This window comes from Coloeus monedula, assembly GCF_965178545.1.
Source record: "Coloeus monedula genome assembly, chromosome: 5".
NCBI lineage: Eukaryota > Metazoa > Chordata > Aves > Passeriformes > Corvidae > Coloeus > Coloeus monedula.
In genome coordinates, this window is record NC_138785.1 from 63054229 (window position 1) to 63073564 (window position 19336).

At 39.4% G+C, this 19336-nt stretch overlaps 1 protein-coding gene across 1 annotated transcript in view; it reads right to left on the reverse strand.

Moving 5' to 3' along the window:
- Nucleotides 1-587: 587 nt before the first annotated feature.
- Nucleotides 588-19336, reverse strand: part of JAKMIP1 (janus kinase and microtubule interacting protein 1) — a gene marked incomplete at both ends in the record, with an annotated part of 75812 nt that continues 57063 nt past the window's right edge. Inside the window, 3 exons of the mRNA XM_082282374.1 lie at nt 588-638; nt 3308-3373; nt 19097-19300. Of these exons, the coding sequence (XP_082138500.1) occupies nt 588-638; nt 3308-3373; nt 19097-19300 (321 nt within the window). The remainder of the gene's footprint in view (nt 639-3307; nt 3374-19096; nt 19301-19336) is intronic.

Genomic DNA, 19336 nt, shown 5'->3' on the forward strand with positions numbered 1-19336 from the left:
TCAAGGGAGAGGCACAGAGGTTTTTTATCCTCACCCTTTCCATGTTGTGTCAGTCACATTGCAACCTTCAAATCACCTCATAACAGGGAAAAATGGTTATTATTTCCTAAGTTATCTCATGGCCTCAAGGATCTTGAGGAAGTGAAATGAACTCCTTATTTTGCATGGGTAGTTATGCTCACAGGGCTTCTTAGACAGCAGAACTTAAACCAAACATTGTTTTCTACCTCTCCATCCAGCATGACAGAAGGCAGTATCCTACAGCAGTAACTGGACTTTCAGACAAAATGTACCTGCTCTGCAAGAATGGAAAGCACTCACTGCAGTTACGGCAGTCAGGATCTTTGGATGCAAAATCATTTCTCATTGAAAACCCAATGACTTTCTGCAGAAATCTAGGAAGGGAAGTATCCCAGTTGGATTTTATAGGTGACTCTTCCTCTTCTTCAGGCAAAACCAGGATGCCCTTCCTCATGGTTTCAGGGTCTTACAAACAATCCCCAAAACATGGCAAAACCTAGGAGTCAAAAACTGAGTACAAAGAAATATAAAGAATACCAACCACACGTCTCGGCTCAGTTGTGTCATCAAGGCCACAGAATGAATGCTAGTGAAAAAAACAAAAAAAGGAACAAAAACTATAACATAAGATCAAAAGAAAATGAGGAAAAAAGAAAAGAAAGAAGATGTAAGATATGTAATAGGAAATCCAATGACATTACAGCAGTTAGTCTTACATCATTAATTGAGTTGATCTGAAAGAAAGACACAGTATAGCAATCTTCCTCTAAAAAGCAGTAAAAAAAATCAGTATTTGAGGACATTTTTACAGTGGCAACATCTGTGGATTTTTTAACTTCACAAATATTAGGCTTGGCTTTGTGATACACTTAAAGAAGTACTTATAATTACACACGCTAAAGCTTTCCTGAACTAAGACTTACCAAGCCAAGGGCACAACCTAAATGCAACTGAAATAGCAGAGAATCAGCTATGAGAAGAGCATGATGTATTTAAACAGCACTTGTTCCTAATATATCAACTCACTGATTAAAACTGAGATTTTATATCATTCTTTTGTATAGCCTTTAGAAACAGAACAGTTTGCTGAAGAATCTATAGGGCAGAAATACTGTAATCCTTATATTCTGATTTGACAGAATTTTACACAAAACTTAAAAACTGAATCTACTCCTAAAGGAAAATGAAAAGTCATACTCATGACACAGTAAGTGGTACACTGCCCTTAGCTACCACCAGCAATGCAACTCAGCTATAAACGCTGCTGTTCCTTCAAAAGCATAAGAATTCCCTCCACGAGAAATTACTGTGCTCAGTTTCAGCAGCATGTAGGTGTCAGTCTGCACCCTTTAATGCCTTAAACCTTCAGAAGAACAATGAGGTAAAATTATATCATTCATTAATTCCCTGACAACACAATCGTCCTTTGGGCCATCAAATTCAGAATGGGATTTAATCCCAGGGAAAAAAATAATTCAAATGTAATAGAGATAGAAGGAAGCCCTCCACCCATCCAGAAGTTGAAGGTTAATAGAAAGAAATGAAGCTTTTTTGAGGTCTCTTACTAATGTAACATTAAAGCAAAGAGGATGTGAATAATTTTAACTCATTACGAGCTTTCTGCTAAGCTTGTGATTAAGCTGTTTCTTTTCCAGTGCTTTTCAGCATCCATCTGGCTGATGAGCCAGCAGAGATAATGCTATCTTCCATTTCCAAAATTATCAGTCCAGCTAATCCAATACCTACTCTGTAAACTGTAATGGCAATGCCTTGAAGGCTTACATTTTGGCAATAATTCATCTAGAGATGTTGAATTTTTAGAATAGGTGGATAAACAGTAATATTTGAAATAATTAATATGTACAAGTCTTGCCTATCCCTCAACATTTCTTTGCTTTGAGGAGTTAAGTTAGACATCACTGTCTGCTAGGCAGGAACAGCTTCAGGTATAGACGTGGTCTGGGGCAGAAGAGGGCAAAGGCAGCAGAAGAGCCCTTTTAAGGGTGAATATTGCCTGTGTTTCTCTGCTAGTGCAAACACGGACTGCTGCTTTCCCAATGGATGCAGACAGAGCAGCCCCAACCTTGTTGGGGTGAGGTAAAGCGATAATTAGCAACACCACCAGACAGCCCAGCTTCTGCAGGGTCTTCTCCTGGCTCTTCCACAAACCCAGACAGATATCACAGCCTGGAAAGTGCAGGACAAGGTACAGCAGAAGGGAGACAGCTACTGTGGGAGCAGAAGGGGCCAAGGAAGATGCTGAGGGAATTGGAATAGTTGATAGAAGTGCAACTAGGAGGACTGCCACATCCTGAAAGCAGATGAAGGGATACTGAGATCAGAGAAGGGTGAGGAAGAAACTTTTCCACACCCAGTGAGCTGCTCCCCAAAGCCTCTCTCTGTTCTGCAAACCCCATGGACCCCTTTCAACACCCCTCAGAGTCCTGAAAAAGTCTTCCTTTTACTCTTTTATCCCATTCTCCTCCCAAGAGAAAAAAAACAATTACTGAAAACTCCACTAACGTCTCCATTCAGCCCAGCAGTAGGTTTACGTAGGATTACATATGCATAAATGTTGGAGAAAATGAACCTGGGATGATGTGACTCCTGTTGGGATCCAGGCATTGGTTCAGCCCAAGTAACATGACTAAAACACTCTGCTGGGGCCTCGAGAAAGACCCACTATCAGCCCATGCTCTGCAGAGCAGCCTAAACTCCACAGGCCTGGGAAACACCTGAGCCCAGAGTCCACGAATGGGATTGTGCCATCCCTTGCTTAGGAACCACAGTGACATAAACTCATTTGCTGTCTGAAGCCTTGATCAGAGAGTCTTAAAAAAATAATTTTGGATCCATTATATTAACTTGTTTCTATATTAAAGCAAGAAATACTCCCTAATTGTAGTGTTTCACAGGCACCTCACTAATCTTGTTTTATTTTTCAGTACTTGAAAGTTTTGCAAAGCAATGCTATCCAAAGAATAGGGCTGAGTTAACAATTTTTTTCAGAGACAAATCTTTGTTCTTTCTTGATCTAAGCCACAACAAATCCTCCTTCTACCAGTCTAGAGTCTCTCCTTGATTCCCTCCTGTAATTGACAGAAATCCTGTATAGGAAATTATTTTGAGCAGATATGGGACAGAGCTGCATTTCATGCAGCAATGACTCGAACTCAAATTTATAGATTTTGTGATATTAGGTTAAGTACTATTAACAGCACTGCAACAGAGAAAAACCATTTTGTATGGAAAAAAATCCATTGGTACTGCCCAGACATGTATTTACCTTTTCCTCAATTTCTTTGAGTTGCCTCTTTTGAAGTTCTATTTTATCTTCTAGATCTCGAATTCGCTGGAACAGAAAAAGCAAAATACACATTATTATATCTAATTTGAAAAGCATATGAATCAAAATGATAAGAAATAGGTTAAAAATAAAGCAACCAAATGGCCATTATTAATGTACTGCTTCCTTTACACTTATATTAGGCATGTCCATGGCAGAATTTTCCATGTTTCCACGACACCATGGCACTTCAAACAAGCTGCATGTTCAGAAAATCATGTTTACTACCAGAAAGTCTACTCATCACCACTCATTAATCATAATTTTAATATATAGACACAGAAAATTCCATTTTGCACCAAAATTCTTTTTCTCTGCAACTGTCAGGAGTTTTTCTGCTTACCTAGACAGTCAGCAGATTACAATATCACATTTCCTTTTAACTCTTTGTTTTCTTTTCCTATAAAACATAACCATGCTTCTAGCATAGTCAGGCTACACCAGAAAACAGAGAATGCACAGATTTTCAGTTTATCACAAAGATACCACCCAGAGACTCAGCTCTGTTCTATTACCAGTCACCTCCCACCAGAGCCAGATGGAATGTTTCCTTCACTGTAGCTCCCCATATTTTTAAGCATTTTTTTTGCTCAGTTTCAGAAAGACTCTTCAAAAACATGACTGCTGCTGGGTCCACATATATTATTCTTCTCTATATCACATATCCCCTTTTTTTCTTTCTGTAAGTTACACTTCTTTTTTTTTTTTTTTTTTTTTTTTTTTCTTTTAATGTTGGGGGTCTTACACAATTTAGATGCATCTAATTACACTTTCAGTATATTGTACTTGTTACAGATAAAGTAGGGTATAAGTAATTTTTTTCTATAGGCAGAAACCTGAAATCTCCTACTAACTAGTGAGTCACTGGTGATCAAAGAGCAACTTTATGCAGTGAGCCTTCTTTGGGGATTAACTACCCAATCTCAGGCTGGCCTACAACAGCTACGGTTGTTAACAGTTCCTGAACTTGGAAAGACAAATTATCATCTCCTCTAACATGGATGGCATAGGCAAATAAAACTAATGTAGCTGCTGCTGCCTCACTCCCAAATTATTTTATGACTCTCAAATTGATTTGAACAATAGTATCTCTTTCAAAACAATATCCAGTCATTACTTACAAACTTGTGTGTGTCAACTGATGTTGGTAGCTGCTTACCTGCATTCAGCTCAAAGACCTCAAATAGGGGTAAATGCTCCACACTCATTATAGCCTAAGACAGCTGCAGTGAGGCAGCAGCTGATCCAATGACCAGACTGGTTTGGAGAACCACAGAGTTTGGCTTGAAAATCACAAATCTAACCTGGAACTTTTCCAAAAATGAGGTACACAAAACCCTGCAGTTCCCTTTTCCTAGGGCATACTCCACACAAATATTGAAGACAGGCCACGAGCAAAAAAACTTTGTTATTGCTCCTGTTTCAAAATTGAAGATTTTGCTTAAATGACTGCTTTGAATATTATACATTAAGAGTAAGTCAATAAAAATCTACACTATATCATACTACAGTGCTCAAAGATCTCCCCAGATTATACACAAACCTGCATGAACCAGATTACCCTCATGTGACATAAGTGAATGCATCTTTGCTGACAATCACAAATGCCCCAAGCACAGATGTATTAATTTCACTTTTCCTCTATTGCACTTGAATTGATTTATACTTCGTCTACTCCCTGTTCAAGCCTATATCTCAAGTGATCATCTTTATATACTGTGTGCACCAGAAATGTTACAACCACTGTAAAAAACCATGTGATGAGAAGCAGGCAGATGTAATCACCCCCAAGATCTCTAGTCACTCAGGTGAGACTCCTGTTTCTCTCCTACTCATTTCAGTTGGGCTGATTCCTACTTATAACCACATCCCAGACCTGAGTGAGAGACTTCAGTTCTCTGGGGGTTGTGCTATGCTCTGTGGTAAAATTTGACTGTAGTGAGATAAGTGTAGAGAACGAGGATTTTTAAATACCATTTTCATCTTCAAGGATTATCATGTAAAGGTATTTTTCAATAACTCCTGGGAGTCTGCCTTCAGAAAAAAATGAAAATAAAAAAGCCACCGAACATCTGGTTGCTTTCTCACCTCAGGGTTTGCAGCAAGTGTTTCTCTCTAAAAGAACAATTTAATTAGGGTAAGATGGCATTTTTAGGATTTGAGAATTCTGTTAATCAAGTAAAAATCGAGATGCTATTATTCCCTTATGAATTTTTAATCTTTTCAAGATTATAGCTATCCAGCTATTTTCTCCAACTATTCAGAACAGTCCTAAAAAAAGGGCTGAGGCTTCCATTTTCCAATTCCCTCCTGTAATAATTGTTAAATTTTAGGAGATGAAAGATAGAGAATAGTTTTAAGGTGAAGAAACATACACTTTCCCAAAAAGCAGTTAAAATACAAAGACAACGTACCAGTTGACAGGGAATACATACAGGATTGAATTTCTTAGCAATGAAAATCTACAAAAAAAAGGTCAAAACTAGATTGGTATCAGTAAGGCAAATTGTGCTGGTTTTGGCTGGGGTAGAGTTAACTTTCTTCACAGTGGCTGGTATGGGGATGTGTTTTGGATTTGTGCTGAACACAGGGTTGATAGTATAGAGATGTTTTTGTTATTGCTGAGCAGGGTTTACACAGAGGCCAAGGCCTCTTCTGCTTTTCATACTCCACTCTGGCAGGGAAGTTGGAGATGCATGGGAGGCTGGGAGGAGACACAGCCAGGACAAGTGACCCAAACTGACCAGTGGGATATTCCAGACCATATGACATCATCCTCAGTATATAAAGTGGGGGGAAGAAGGTGGAAAGAGGGGGACATTTGGAATGGTGGCATTTGTCTTTCCAAGTTCCCATGACACATGATGGACCTTGCTCTTCTGGAGATGGCTGAACGCCTGCCTGCCCATGGGAAGTGGTGAATTAATTTCTTGCTTTGTTTTGCTTCTCTACGCAGCTTTTGCTTTCCCTATCAAACTGTCTTTATCTCAACCCGTGAGTTTCCTAGTTTACTCTTCCAATTCTCTCCTGATCCCTCTGGTGGGTGAGTGAGTGAGTGAGTGAGTGAGCAGCTGTGCAGGGCCCAGCTCCTGAAGGGGGTGAAACCACAGCAGTTCTGTTTGGTGCCCAGTGTGGGGCCTGAAGGGTTTGGGATAACAACAGATCTGACTGGGATGTACAAGACTGACCTCACAGCTCTTAGTGCTGTTCAGCCAGTAATCAGCAGGCTCCTGTTTTTGCCATGGGGCTTGATTACCTGACTGTGTATTAAGAGTCAGTAGTGGCCACTTTTTCCTTTCCTTGCTTGCTGTAGTGCTGTACTGCTTATCACCTCCCTAAACTGTGCCTGGGAATGTTTTGATAACAGCCGTGGTGCTGGGCCTGGGCTGGCGGGTGGCCATGGCACTGCTGCTGTACTGCACAGCATGGATACAGCCAGGAGGGCAAACATTTACACGCATGAATTTTTATATGGAACTGCTCCAGACTTTCTGCTGAAGGGTAATATGCTGAAGGCAGGTGACTGGTGTTTAAATAGCTTTTATTCCTCTCATGTGAGTGGAAATCACAGTGACAGGATACTTTTGCTGCAAACGAGCAAAATTTTGTAACTAACTTCTTTATTACAGAAATGAAAGACTTCAAATCTAGACAGGTCAAAATTTGTCTTAAAACACAACCTTGGACTGGAACTGTTCATCAGGTATCAAAGCTTGGGGTTGTCTCCTCCTAGTTGTTTACTTGCTTTCCCCTGGAGGATTATCCAGGAGGATGAAGTGGGTGTAGCTATTCCCATCAATATCCTCTGCTTGCTCAGGGACAGCACTGGGACATAACCAGCCTACTTCAGCTATTTATATATCCTGAAAAATCTGATTTAATCATTTATTTCCACTTAACTGCAGAGAGAGCCTTAAAAATACATACATGTATATGCAATATATTGGCTGGAAAAAACCCAACAGATTTACACTTTCATAGAGTATTTAACACATAAAAATAATCACTTTCCCCTATTGTACCTATATGCATTTACTGCATTATCTTGATCACAAAGATGACAATTTCCAAAATACAACTTTAAAAATACATGTAAGATACATGCAATAATCATAGCTGTAACAAAAAAGTATCTTCTAGAAGTAGCAAGACATGTTCATCAGTCAAAGGCTATATTTAACTACCGAGAAGGAAATTACACAAAAGTTAGAGATACCAATTAAGACCAAGGCAGGACTGTTTGAGATTCAGTGTAAGCCTTTACATCTTTATCTACTGTTCCTTTCATTTGCAAGAATTACCAATCAAGAAGCTGTGGACTCTCTCTCAGATTCCAACACTTGATTAGATGCTTTCAGTATATTCTGATTTGTTTATGTTTGCAAAAGTGTGACTGTGACAACAAATCACACAGAACTATTTCATTGTTATCAAGAAATTCTACCTGCTTCTATGCTTCAGGGTATAAATTGATGATCATTAAGTTGAGCTTTTCCTGCTATGTGGTATAGAGTTGTAACAACTGTGCTATAAAAGATGCATTCAGCTCCACCCATGACATGGCTTACAGGAACCTTGCAGAGTAAATCCATTATATTTTCAACAGCACAAAAAAAAGCGAGGAAGCAACAAAATCGACTCTTTTGCTCTCAGAACTTTGATAAGCCTCAGCTGAAAAGAAAGCCACAGGCTATTCTCTTTTATTTCCTTTTTAAAAAAGAGATGTATAGAAGATATGGACAGGCAACCTGAATCCAGCACAGTGTTTGTGTTTCCTTTACAGTCCCTAGCTTGGTTACAGTCAGAGCCAGGATTAGGGACAATGTAGAGCAATGCTGTGCTGGGTTCTAGCAATTCCTGTGTTCCTGCAGCTAACAGCTGCCCCTCAGTCACACGAGTGCACCTTTTTTGGGACTGCCAGAATTCATGAGAATAACACTGTGCTGTCAAATCATGGGGCCATACAATGGAATTACTGTAGGCAAACAAAGAGCCGTAGTCAGGCAGAAACAGGGCAATGGGAATGCAACCATGGAAGAGAGATGTAAACATAAGGGATGGATTCCTAACACTGTCCACCTTGCCTGCACTCAAAACCGACCTGAGAAAATAACGAGTACTAATTTGTCATTGATTTTATTAAAATAGCACATAAAATCTCATCACAAAAGTTCTGGATCATGGATGGTACCTTTGCAAATACTCCCTGTAGCTTCCTTCACCTGCATGCTGCTTCCCTGAGTTTCAAAAGCAGGTTGGATGAGCCCCCATTTCAGTATGGCAGGCACCTACTCGATAAATAAATCATTCTTCCACTAGCAATGAAGTTTGCTACTTCTGAGTAAATTCTCACAAGCGGCCGTGGTGCAGCCGGGGCTGAGGGCGTTCCCAGTGCGGAGCTATCAGCAGATGGCTCTGCTGGCCAGGCTATGCTGAGCAGCAGCTGCAGCTCTGCCAGGAGTGTGGCTCAGCTCACAGATCCACTTGCATCGCCAGACAGCCACAGAAAAAAGATGCTAAAGATGCCTTACTCATTAATTAACTGCGATTTGAACAGACTTTTAAGTTCCATTATAAAACTCTTCTTAATAGTAGTTACACATGCAGCACATATACAAAGGCATAGGCACGGATGTAACATCCTAAAACTGCTAACAATAAGGTAAGGTAGAGCACAGCCAGAAGGGTCAGGCAGCTAAAGTACACATTTTCTTTGGAAGTCAGTCATGCAAAGACAGGCAAAGACTGCCCCTAACATGGCAAGCACTACATAGGACATTATGTTACTAACAGAGTCGCAAAAGGGAAGTTTACCATCAGTCAACCACAGTTATATAAATTATATGTTCACTGACTGCAGGCCTCTCCAATTTTATTCCTGGAGAGATACCAAACACAAACTGCCCCAAAAGCAAGAAATTTGAATTTTTTTCAGCAGAAGATCCCTAATGTGCAGAAGATTCCTCATGGCATTCATAAATGCTCATGACCCTCCATTTCGTTTCACCTTGTGATGGAAACTTCATTTTTCTGGGAAACAGGACCCACTTCTTCAAGTACAGTGACTAACTTAAGCAATTCTCTTTGGTAAACTTGAATGGCAAGTGCCCTCCAATACTGTCAGGGAAATTAAGACAAGTCAGCTCTTCCTTTCTCAAGTAGCAGAGGACTGAGACACCAAGATGGGACTACAAATTCCTACTCCCAGCATGTCTGACCTTCCTACAGAGTGGGAATGTCTAAGTTTGCTTGAAGCATTGCTTTATAGGCAGTATGATACCTGAACTGGCCTTGGTGGGACTAATTCAGGTGTCTCTGCACCTACAGCTCAATCTTCCTGACAGCTGGATATTTTCTCTAGAGGTTTTTGTTTTCTAAGTACATCCAAACTCAGCAAGGGGCTTGATAATCCTGGATGTAGACTGATAATTGTCATTACTCCCTTGTACAAGGGTGCAACAAAAGGGATAAAACAGTATTTAAAACTGAATTAAAGACAAAAGAGTCCAATGAAATCATATGAATACACTGCCAGTGGAGAACCAGCCAGTTAATTATTTCAAAAGGGAAACTTCTGTAAATTTAGCATGCTTTGGCTCCTGTGGCTATACTGCAGCCTCAAGATTTCAAGCCGTATCTCTGGGATGTCTGAGGAATCAAAGTTTAGACAAAATGCAAGCAGCATGAGGGTGGATGATGCCTGGAAATATTACTCTACTTTCACTAACAGAGAAATTTCAGTAACACAGGCTTAGAAGACTCAGCTTGTGGTTTAGCCAAAATGAAAATATTGCTCCATTAAAAAAAAAAAAGAAGGTTAATGGCATTCCCACACAGAACACAGAACAGAACAGAATGAAGTATGTGTGCCCAGCTTGTGTTATAACAGGAATAATCCATCTACATCAAGTACCATTCCCATTAATAAAGCTCCTTGTAAAGGAGCACTGAAATAAATGGAAATCCTTAGGCTGAGCTCAGTGAGCCCTGGACTGCAGTCTCAGAACTATAATTTTTATACTGGAGGCAATATATCAGCACAGTAATGACTTGTCATAAATTTGAGAGTTAGACATGGGAGGAACCCCAGCAATACAAAGAAAGAAGCTTGATCTAAGATGTACTGAAGTGTCCCACTGCTTTAAAATGCCAGGTCCAGATTTCCTCCCCTAAGCAACCAAAATGTGTGCACTTCCTCATTTGATTAAACTTGTCTTTCAATGCTACCTCAAGTTCTGATGAGAAATAGACTGTGTCACTTTACAGTTACATGGTGCCTTTCATGGATTCTGGGGGGGTTTTTTGACTTGATCTCCCAGCTGCCTTTTTAGTTGCGAACACAGACTGAGAATTCCTGCATTTTCTCTCTATTGGACAGCGATGCAGGCTAGATGAAGTGGACTTCTTCATCTAAGCCTTCTGTTCTCTCCACCCACAGCACTAGTCAGACATTCACTGTCCTGAACCAACATCTTGGATGGCTTCAAATCCTCAAGGAGCTTTGGAAAATGGGGAAAAATCTATCAGGAAAAGAACTTCTGTGACAAATGTCATCTTTCAGACAATGATGACCACATAATCCTTCATTTAGGTGTCAAACTGTAGAACTGATGTTCCTGTTCCCTAAATAAGTAAGTAAAGGGCCCATCCATATGAATGTACTGTTTTACAGACAGTAACACCAAGAAGATCAATTCATCTAGCTGCAAAATATGCTCTCTGCCATGCTACTGTACTCATGAAAACACAGGAATGTACTAATCAGGGGCATTAGAAATCACCTTAACAGTTCCTGTGACATGCTCTTATTGGATTTACATTCACCAGCAAATCCAAGAAAACAATTTGATAATTTTAGCACAAAGCAGACAAAGAAGGATTTGCTAAGCTGCTTAGAGCCTGGCCCTGAAATGTTGGAAAGGTTCAGGTTAATGTACATTCACAGGACAGGCACTGTGGACAGACTATATCTGACATGAACCATGTTTTGAATCTCTGAAGCCATCTTATGATCAAGAAAGTATCTCATTCTGCAGCAAATTTTAGCATGGGGAATATTTTATAAATCTGACAGAGGGAAGAATCAATATTGCTTCATTATATCATTATTTTAAGAAGATTCTCATCACTGTTAAGACACAGGTATGTAGGATCTTTAGTAGTGTGAACAGCATAACTGTGTTACATGTATAAATTTAAACTAAGATGAATATAAACTGACTTGCCTTTAGCTATTATTCAAATCACTAAAGTGATGGATAAACACATTATTTTCTTGGGCTTTTTGAAATCTAATGCATTTTAACAGCTGTTTAAAAGCCTGTCGTGTTTTAACAATACAATTTGCATAGGCAATTGTCATATGCATTACCGAAGCTCTTGGATCTGCTACTGGAAGGGGTGTTTATTCAGAAATCCAAATGTTCCCTTTAATCCCATATTCCTAGAATGCGATTTTGCATAATGGTCATAAGGAAAAAAAAAATGCCACTGCAACAGTATCAGCTTAAGCTGTTTTTGTTGACATCTTATTTTATTTTATGAATAAAAACTTAATGTACATTTCAGCCAGTTGAATATGATAATAATAGATCATTTTGGATAATACTGTACCCCTCTGGTTCTCATCATGATTTTTGTTTGCACAGCAGGTAAAAATTTCATTCTTTTCTGTGTTCTGAAGTCTCAACCATTATTATCCAATTAATAGGTACTGATGTAGGAGAATTGTTCTTTTTGATCTTTATTATGCATTTTTAGTTTCTTTATTTGACCTTCTGAGGAGAATGAACCTTTTAGCAGCTGCACTGATGCATTTCTCAGCATATGTATTCAGTCATATTTGTAGTAGTAAACCAGTGAATTTTATAAATGCACTCAGCCCCAAATAACTGTTATAATCTGATACAAATTACTATATGTATGTAGTATTTATTAGTAAATTTGATTCATCTTTTTTAACACTGAGAATCTTTTAATTTATGCAACAACATAAATTGATATCTAATAGAAGAATACCAACAGTCCTATTGCTTTTAATTAGCGAAAAACTAATTTAAGCCATACTATATTTATATTTACATAGAATGGCTATGCTAAGTCTATGTGAGCTCAGAAGACAAAACACATTCAACATCTTAAAACTGACTCTGTGACAGCCTAGACACATTATCAGGCAGAAAAAAACCAAAACCAGAAGCACAATGTAATATTTATTTAAAATTAAATTTAGATTATTTTACATTCAGATATTTAAATAGCAAATTCCCATGTAGGTAATTATAATGATATATGTATGCATTGTGCATATGAAAATACACTTCTCCTTAATTTCTGTAACAAACTTCACACACTTTCTTTTTTAGGCTTGCCTTTCCTCAGCTCCCACTGGCTTTTTCTAAGAAACGGGATTTCAGATGAGAGGATTTCAGCATTCAAATTTCAGATAGAGTTTTCTTGATGCTAATATTATTGCAAGGCATAGAGTTGCTCTTACTTTGAGTAGAACCTCAATCATTCCTTGTTTAGGACAAAGAGAGCAGACCTTTCAGATACATTTTTTAGGTATTACAGCAGTACTGCTATCATGACTTATTCAGACAAGTAGCATTATTAAGGCAATATGCAGAGCAGACGCAGTTGAAGACTTTATAAAGAAAACGTACACAAGAAAACACTGTAAGATGAACATACAGGAATTACTAAAATTAACTCTCATCTGCCATGCATGTCAGCTGTGGGAAATTACAGAAGTTTATTGTGATATTGTCATTATAGCAGCAATAATGCCGTGAAAGACTCCATGTTCACTCCCGCATGGCAAATCAATACCACAGGTCAACCACGATTAGCCTAGTCATGATGTGCTTGATGAATATTGATGACAGTTATACAGCTGTGGTATCAGATGCTTTTAAGAGTGATTAATGAATACAAAAATTGCATTATCAACAGAAATCTATTACGCTTTGAACAAAAAAGTACAGAACATTAATACTAAGCAAGCATCAGTAACTGCAAAAAAAAAAAAAAAAAGAAAAATCAGTGGTTGCTCTATGTACCCCTCCTCCTATTGTATGCAAACAGCCAGCACCTTAACACTTCAGATTCAAAATAAAAGCATTACACCATTAAATCTATGTAGATTCAGAGGAAAAATAATCTGAGCCTCCCCAATTATTATTAGAGGAAGGTTCATAGTAACACTTCTACCTGATTTCTAAACTGTGTGACACAGCTGTGAGTTTTTGACTGAGCCAGGCTCTCTGGCACAAGGCAACATGGCAGAGGAGGAGTTGTCTTTAACTTGTGTTCTCTGTCACAAAGCATTGTGCCAAAGAGGGCAGATTTAAGACAACACCTTCTTATGCCTATCAATGAGGTACACTGAGCACGGCATCCTCCCTCCCTGTCTCCCTCCCCCAAAAGCCTTCCCAGTCAAACATTAAGCCTTAATAATTCTCCTTGGGTGAGAAAAAAACACCAACAGCCCCCCTCCCCAAACAAATATATGTTATAAATGGCTGAGCCAATATGACCATATAGATATAGTGACATCCAACCCTATGGTTGCACACAAACTACTCTCCTTGTATATGGAAAAGTTGTCCATATACAAAAGAGCAGGAAGAACTCATGGAGCAATGGCACTTGCCATAGCTTTGTTTGGCCCTTAAGCCAGAAGAACTGTGCCCTCAGAAAAAAACTGCTGGTCAGAAAAAGAACTAAGAAACTTAGTGAAGAAAATTAGTTTGTTGTTTCTCAATTTCAAGGGATATTTTGACATTTCAGGATAAAAAGACATTGATGCTTCTGACTTTTCCTCAGTGTCCATGAAAAGCAGTGCCCAAGGCATCGCACCCACAGTGAATCCTTCTCTATGGCAGTGACACATGGAGGTCAGTACTTGCTCTGTCCTAAAGCTTTGCCTTCTTCTAGTAAAACATGCAAATAAAGTGGTAATTTCTGCTCTTATTACTGATGAATAATGCAATCTGGTCATGGGAGTAAACGCCCATATTTAACTATGGCTTCAAGAAGCCATAGTTAAAATTTTTACAGCTATATTCCAACTATTTAAAGCTGGAATTGGATGACTTCAGAAGTCCATAGATGTCTTATATTCAGGTCTAGAAGTAATGATTTCTTTTACTCTGTAAAACTGAGCTTCACCCAAGAATATTCTAACTCAAGTTAGAATAAAACACTCAGTTTAGTATGGTACTACAGTGCAACTTAGGGAAAAAAAATATTTCACACTTTTTGATGACACAATGAACTAACATATCTTTTATTTTTATTTTTTTTTTACAATTTTATACAAAGGCAAGACTGCTCTGGGAAATTATTGGACTACATTAATAAAATCTGTCTTTCATATACCTTCTGACTGGCAGCAACCATTTTTGGAACTGAGTGTGTGCCAATCTGTTATCCTTCAAAGATTTTCTATCTTTTTTTGGATTTAAAATAACTTCAGATGAAATCAGAATAAATTATATTTCTATTATAGATTTTCTTCATGTTTGAATACTGCCAACAGTGCAATTTGAATAAATCAATCCTAGTTTAAAGCCTGCTCCTGATGAATTTCCCCAGTTTCATACTCCAGAAGCAGCTGCAGTAAAACCAACAGGAATGTATTTTGGGTTTTGTTTGATTTATATAAGGTGTAATTGACATTTAAATATTTACAAGTTTTAGAAGACAAGATGATTACAATACATTAAGGTGAACTAACCATGATGCTGTGTGGATTTTCTGTATTAGTATTTTTTGGGCTGCTGTTGTTTTTTTTATTTGGGGCGTTTTGGTGTTTGTTTGGGTTTTTTTTGAGTTTGCTTAATTAGGAAGCTGACACCACTACTTCAGAAACACTTCATATTTCTCTATTCTCTCTTTTCCCAGAGATGGATTTTATAGCTACACAACACATTTTTCTCTCTCTCTAGAAATGACTTTAAATATATACATAAAAAATAACCCTTCTCAACAGAGACTGCTAATGACCTTCATATTTTCAAAAAAAGCACAGAAGTCATGCCACTGCACTGACTAGAGCACACTTGTTACTTTTAAACGAAGTCCTGCTAAAAATAAACCAGACACTGATTTACAAAAGGTTGTAATAGCAGTGTAGCACAATGAGACTTTTTTGATGGCAATATCTGCAGGAGTGGTGGTTGAACTGCACATGCCCTGTTGCTGGAAGCAAATATCACAAGCTGCTCATGACAGATTTTTAATTAACATGTTTTACCTCCTCCAAACAGAGAGGATGGTGTAAATCAGAGCACTCTCTCTGACTTAAAGGGAGTACTGCCAACATGCTTCAGCTGAGGATCTGTCCCCCAGACCTGCATGTTGCACTCTGGGTTTAATAAAAGTGTTGTGTGCCTTAGCAAGCAGATCTAATCTCACAGTCTGTCTAATTTGGCTCCACAGAGGCCTGGTTTCCTTAATGAACAATGGGTATACATGAATGGTTCCATTTATATACTAATGAACAATAATAATGTAAGGCTATATACGCCCAAGAAGAACAGATCTACCAATGTAATACAGAGCCTAACATCCTAAAATATATTTATTTCAGTGGAACAAAGTTAATACCCAGTGGCTAAGAACTCAAGCTTTGTATCTGGACAAAGAAGAACACATAAAGCAGCACAAGCTCACACCTGGGCAACAATTTACCCATTTCCTTATGCCCATCCCTGTCCCTTCCAGACAGTCATTCCCCGGGAAGGACATTTACCAGCTCTGTAAAACCAGCACCTCACAAGCTAAATCCTCAAAGTCCCTGCATGAAGCAATTAATCTATAACGAAACCCTGCATACCGACCTACAGCATTCACCACATGCCTTACCACTTCTGCACCCTGCATGTACGGTCAGGAGGATTTACAGGCAGAAGGTGAGAACTCCTTCATCATCATCAGATCTCCTTGAACCCCCACTCTGTGTCTGATACAGAAACTCTGAAAAGAAACTCTGAGAAGATTGTTGCCAGCCTGCCAGATAAGCAGAGTTGCTCTTTTGAAGCCCTTGTATCAGGCAGACCAGAAGGTAATGGAAGCAAAGAAACAGGCCTTCTAGAAGTGATTGAACTTCCCAAGTTTCATAGAATTTGGAGTCTTTAGTACATGGTTTCTGTTTCAGGGGAAGTTTGAAAGTGTTTGCAGAAAGGAGACTCTGTATGAAGCCTTGCAGGTCCATCCTGTTGTCCTATCATTCTCTGTAACCTCCACTCCAGCAGAGGAAGAAGAAGCGTTGCACACACTGTAGAGGCACTGCAGACTGTAAAATATGACCAGGTCTAGACCACAGTTTTGCCAGAACAAAGTGCAATGGGTGTTTGCTGATGTCACAATGTCAGCAAAACTTCTCCCAGACATAAATATATGAGGAAAGGGATGTACTTTACTTAGTGCAGCTTTATCCATTCATTAGGATTCTGCCAGCACAAGTATGGTTTCATTTGTGTAACATTCAGCTTCTGTCGTTTGCTAGTGAGATGACAGTAATCCAGTGAGAACTAGCCCTCCAATACACCAGGCAAATTAACTAGCATCTTTGCCTTTGTTTTCCCTGTTTAATAGAGTATGTGTGGGGGGAGCGGGCATGCATGTGTGTGTGTTAAAAATAGATGACTAAAATACTTAGCTGCTTATTAAGCAGTGGAATTCAGTTTAACATGTCCTGCAGGGCTGTAACACTAGCATGTCTAATGAGATGGGCACAACACAAAACTCTAATGACGTGCTATAAAATGGATCTGGAGACAGGTACATAAACATCCATGGCTAACGAAGCTATGTTTACGCTAGCATTTTTGTTTTCCTATGCACTCATTATATTCAACCTTGTGTTGTGAAGCAGTCTGTGAATACATGAACTGGACTAACAGATGTGCTCCAGATGTGCATATAAAGTGCTCTAATTGATAGCAAGCAGGCCATGGAATAAATTGGAACAAAATCTAAATTAAATCCCAGATATGTACAAAATACGGATTTTGAGTCCTCTGGAACAACTGTTTCACTTTACAAATCTACTCCTATTTTTTCCTTTCTATTTGCCACTGTTACATGAGCTCAACTTAGAAGCTCTGCCCAGGTCCCCTGAAAATATACTCTAACAAGGGCCACAAAAAGGCTCTATCCAATAGCAGTCCTTCAAACAGTGTCAAACCACATTCCTGGTGAAAGCAAAGGACCAACCTATATCTAGTCTGATGTTAAAATCTGAAATTGTCAATTATTTAGGTGAGGCATTACTCAACACACAATGTCATTCATACCCATTAAATGTCATTGACAAACAATATTTACCCAACTGAAAAGCACTGTGTTATTGTTCTGAGTAAAACACCAACAGTCTGGCTGGGAAATTGGACTGCCTAAGAGGCTAGCAAAAAACTCCATTCTCACTAATTTTCAGCTACACTAATAATATTAAACTAACAGCATCTGGCTCCATGCTTATTTACCAAATTTAATATATTTACTCTACTGTCTCTTTCTGACACTTTTAGTGCCAGCTGGTACCTACCTTCTCCTGTTTTCTGTGCACCATTGCTGATGACTAAAAATAGGTCATTAAACAAGTTCATCTCCTGCTCTCAGTGTTACACATTCCAAACCAATGGAACAGAGTCAAGGAGTAGAGACAGAAGACTTCCTGGAGCTCAGAGCTCACTGCCACCATAAGCACTTCCCACCATTGCAGGATGACAGGAGATGATCACAACAGTGTTGGGTCACATTACATTAGTTTCCTCTATATTCATCTACAAAGCCAACCTGAACAGAGAGAGGCCCGGACTAAACTAAAAGCAGTTCTTGCCCCAGAACCTGAGTCAGGCACCTGAAATAGCAACAGTGTTCTGGACACATCTGCATAGCATTTACAGTATGTGATTTCAGACTTGCACAGAAAGTAGCCATGCAGTACTCAAGTTCTAAGACATCTGCCTGCAACTTCCAGAGTCTACTATGAAGGAGAACCAAAATCCTTGGAAACAATTATTTCTGCTGTAGTAATTAACACCCTGAGACATGCAGCTCTCTTCTTTCACTGACTATTTGCACAGAAACGCTAGCAATGCTACCAATACTAAATAATTATCACACCTCTATAGGCCAGGACCTTGCCAAATTCAAGCTGTCAAAAATTGTGCTTAAGAAAGCAGTTTGGACAGACGAGGCTTTTCTGAATGAATTTAAAGGTGTGAAAGCTCGTAAACGGCCTCCTAAAAGATTTCCTGGGACTTCATCTTTTTTATTTTATTTAAAAGAGTTCATAAATAGCTAAAATAAATAAAAAGGGGGAAAAAATAAAAAACTTGGACTCCTGTAACGACTGTTTCTTCCCTTCCTCCTTCCACAGTGTTACACTCTAATAACCTTCCATTCTGACTTTTTCTAATTTAGGCCTTAAACTTGCAACAAGCTCCCCTTGGAGTCCTGTGGAAGACTGTGTGGTTGCTCACACATGAAAGGTTGTGCAACAGTACCTTGTGGTGAGACAGTGACTTGTTCTGTGTGCACCATGCCCAGCGCAACCAGGTCCTGACACCACACGGCTCCTTGGCACGGGAGCTGTACAGAGACCAGACTGAACAGAACTCCACGAGGTGAGGGTGAAGCGATGCTGTCATACGGGCAGTGGCGGCAACCACAGAGGTAACACCAACACCAAGGGGGAGGAGAGAGAACCAGGATTACCTGCTGGGCTTGCTGCAGCAGCTCCATCCGCTCGTGCAAGATCTGGCTGTCAAACTCACGGCTCTGCCTCAGGATCTGCCGCCGCACCTTCTCCACCGCCGCTCGCAAATCCTCCCGCTGGGCTTCCGTCAGCGACTCGCTCGCCCGCCTGCCTGGGTCCTGCTGCAGGGCATTATACAGGGTGGCTTCCAGCTCCTGGATTTTCTAGTGCAACCCAAATCACACACAGACAGGCTGACG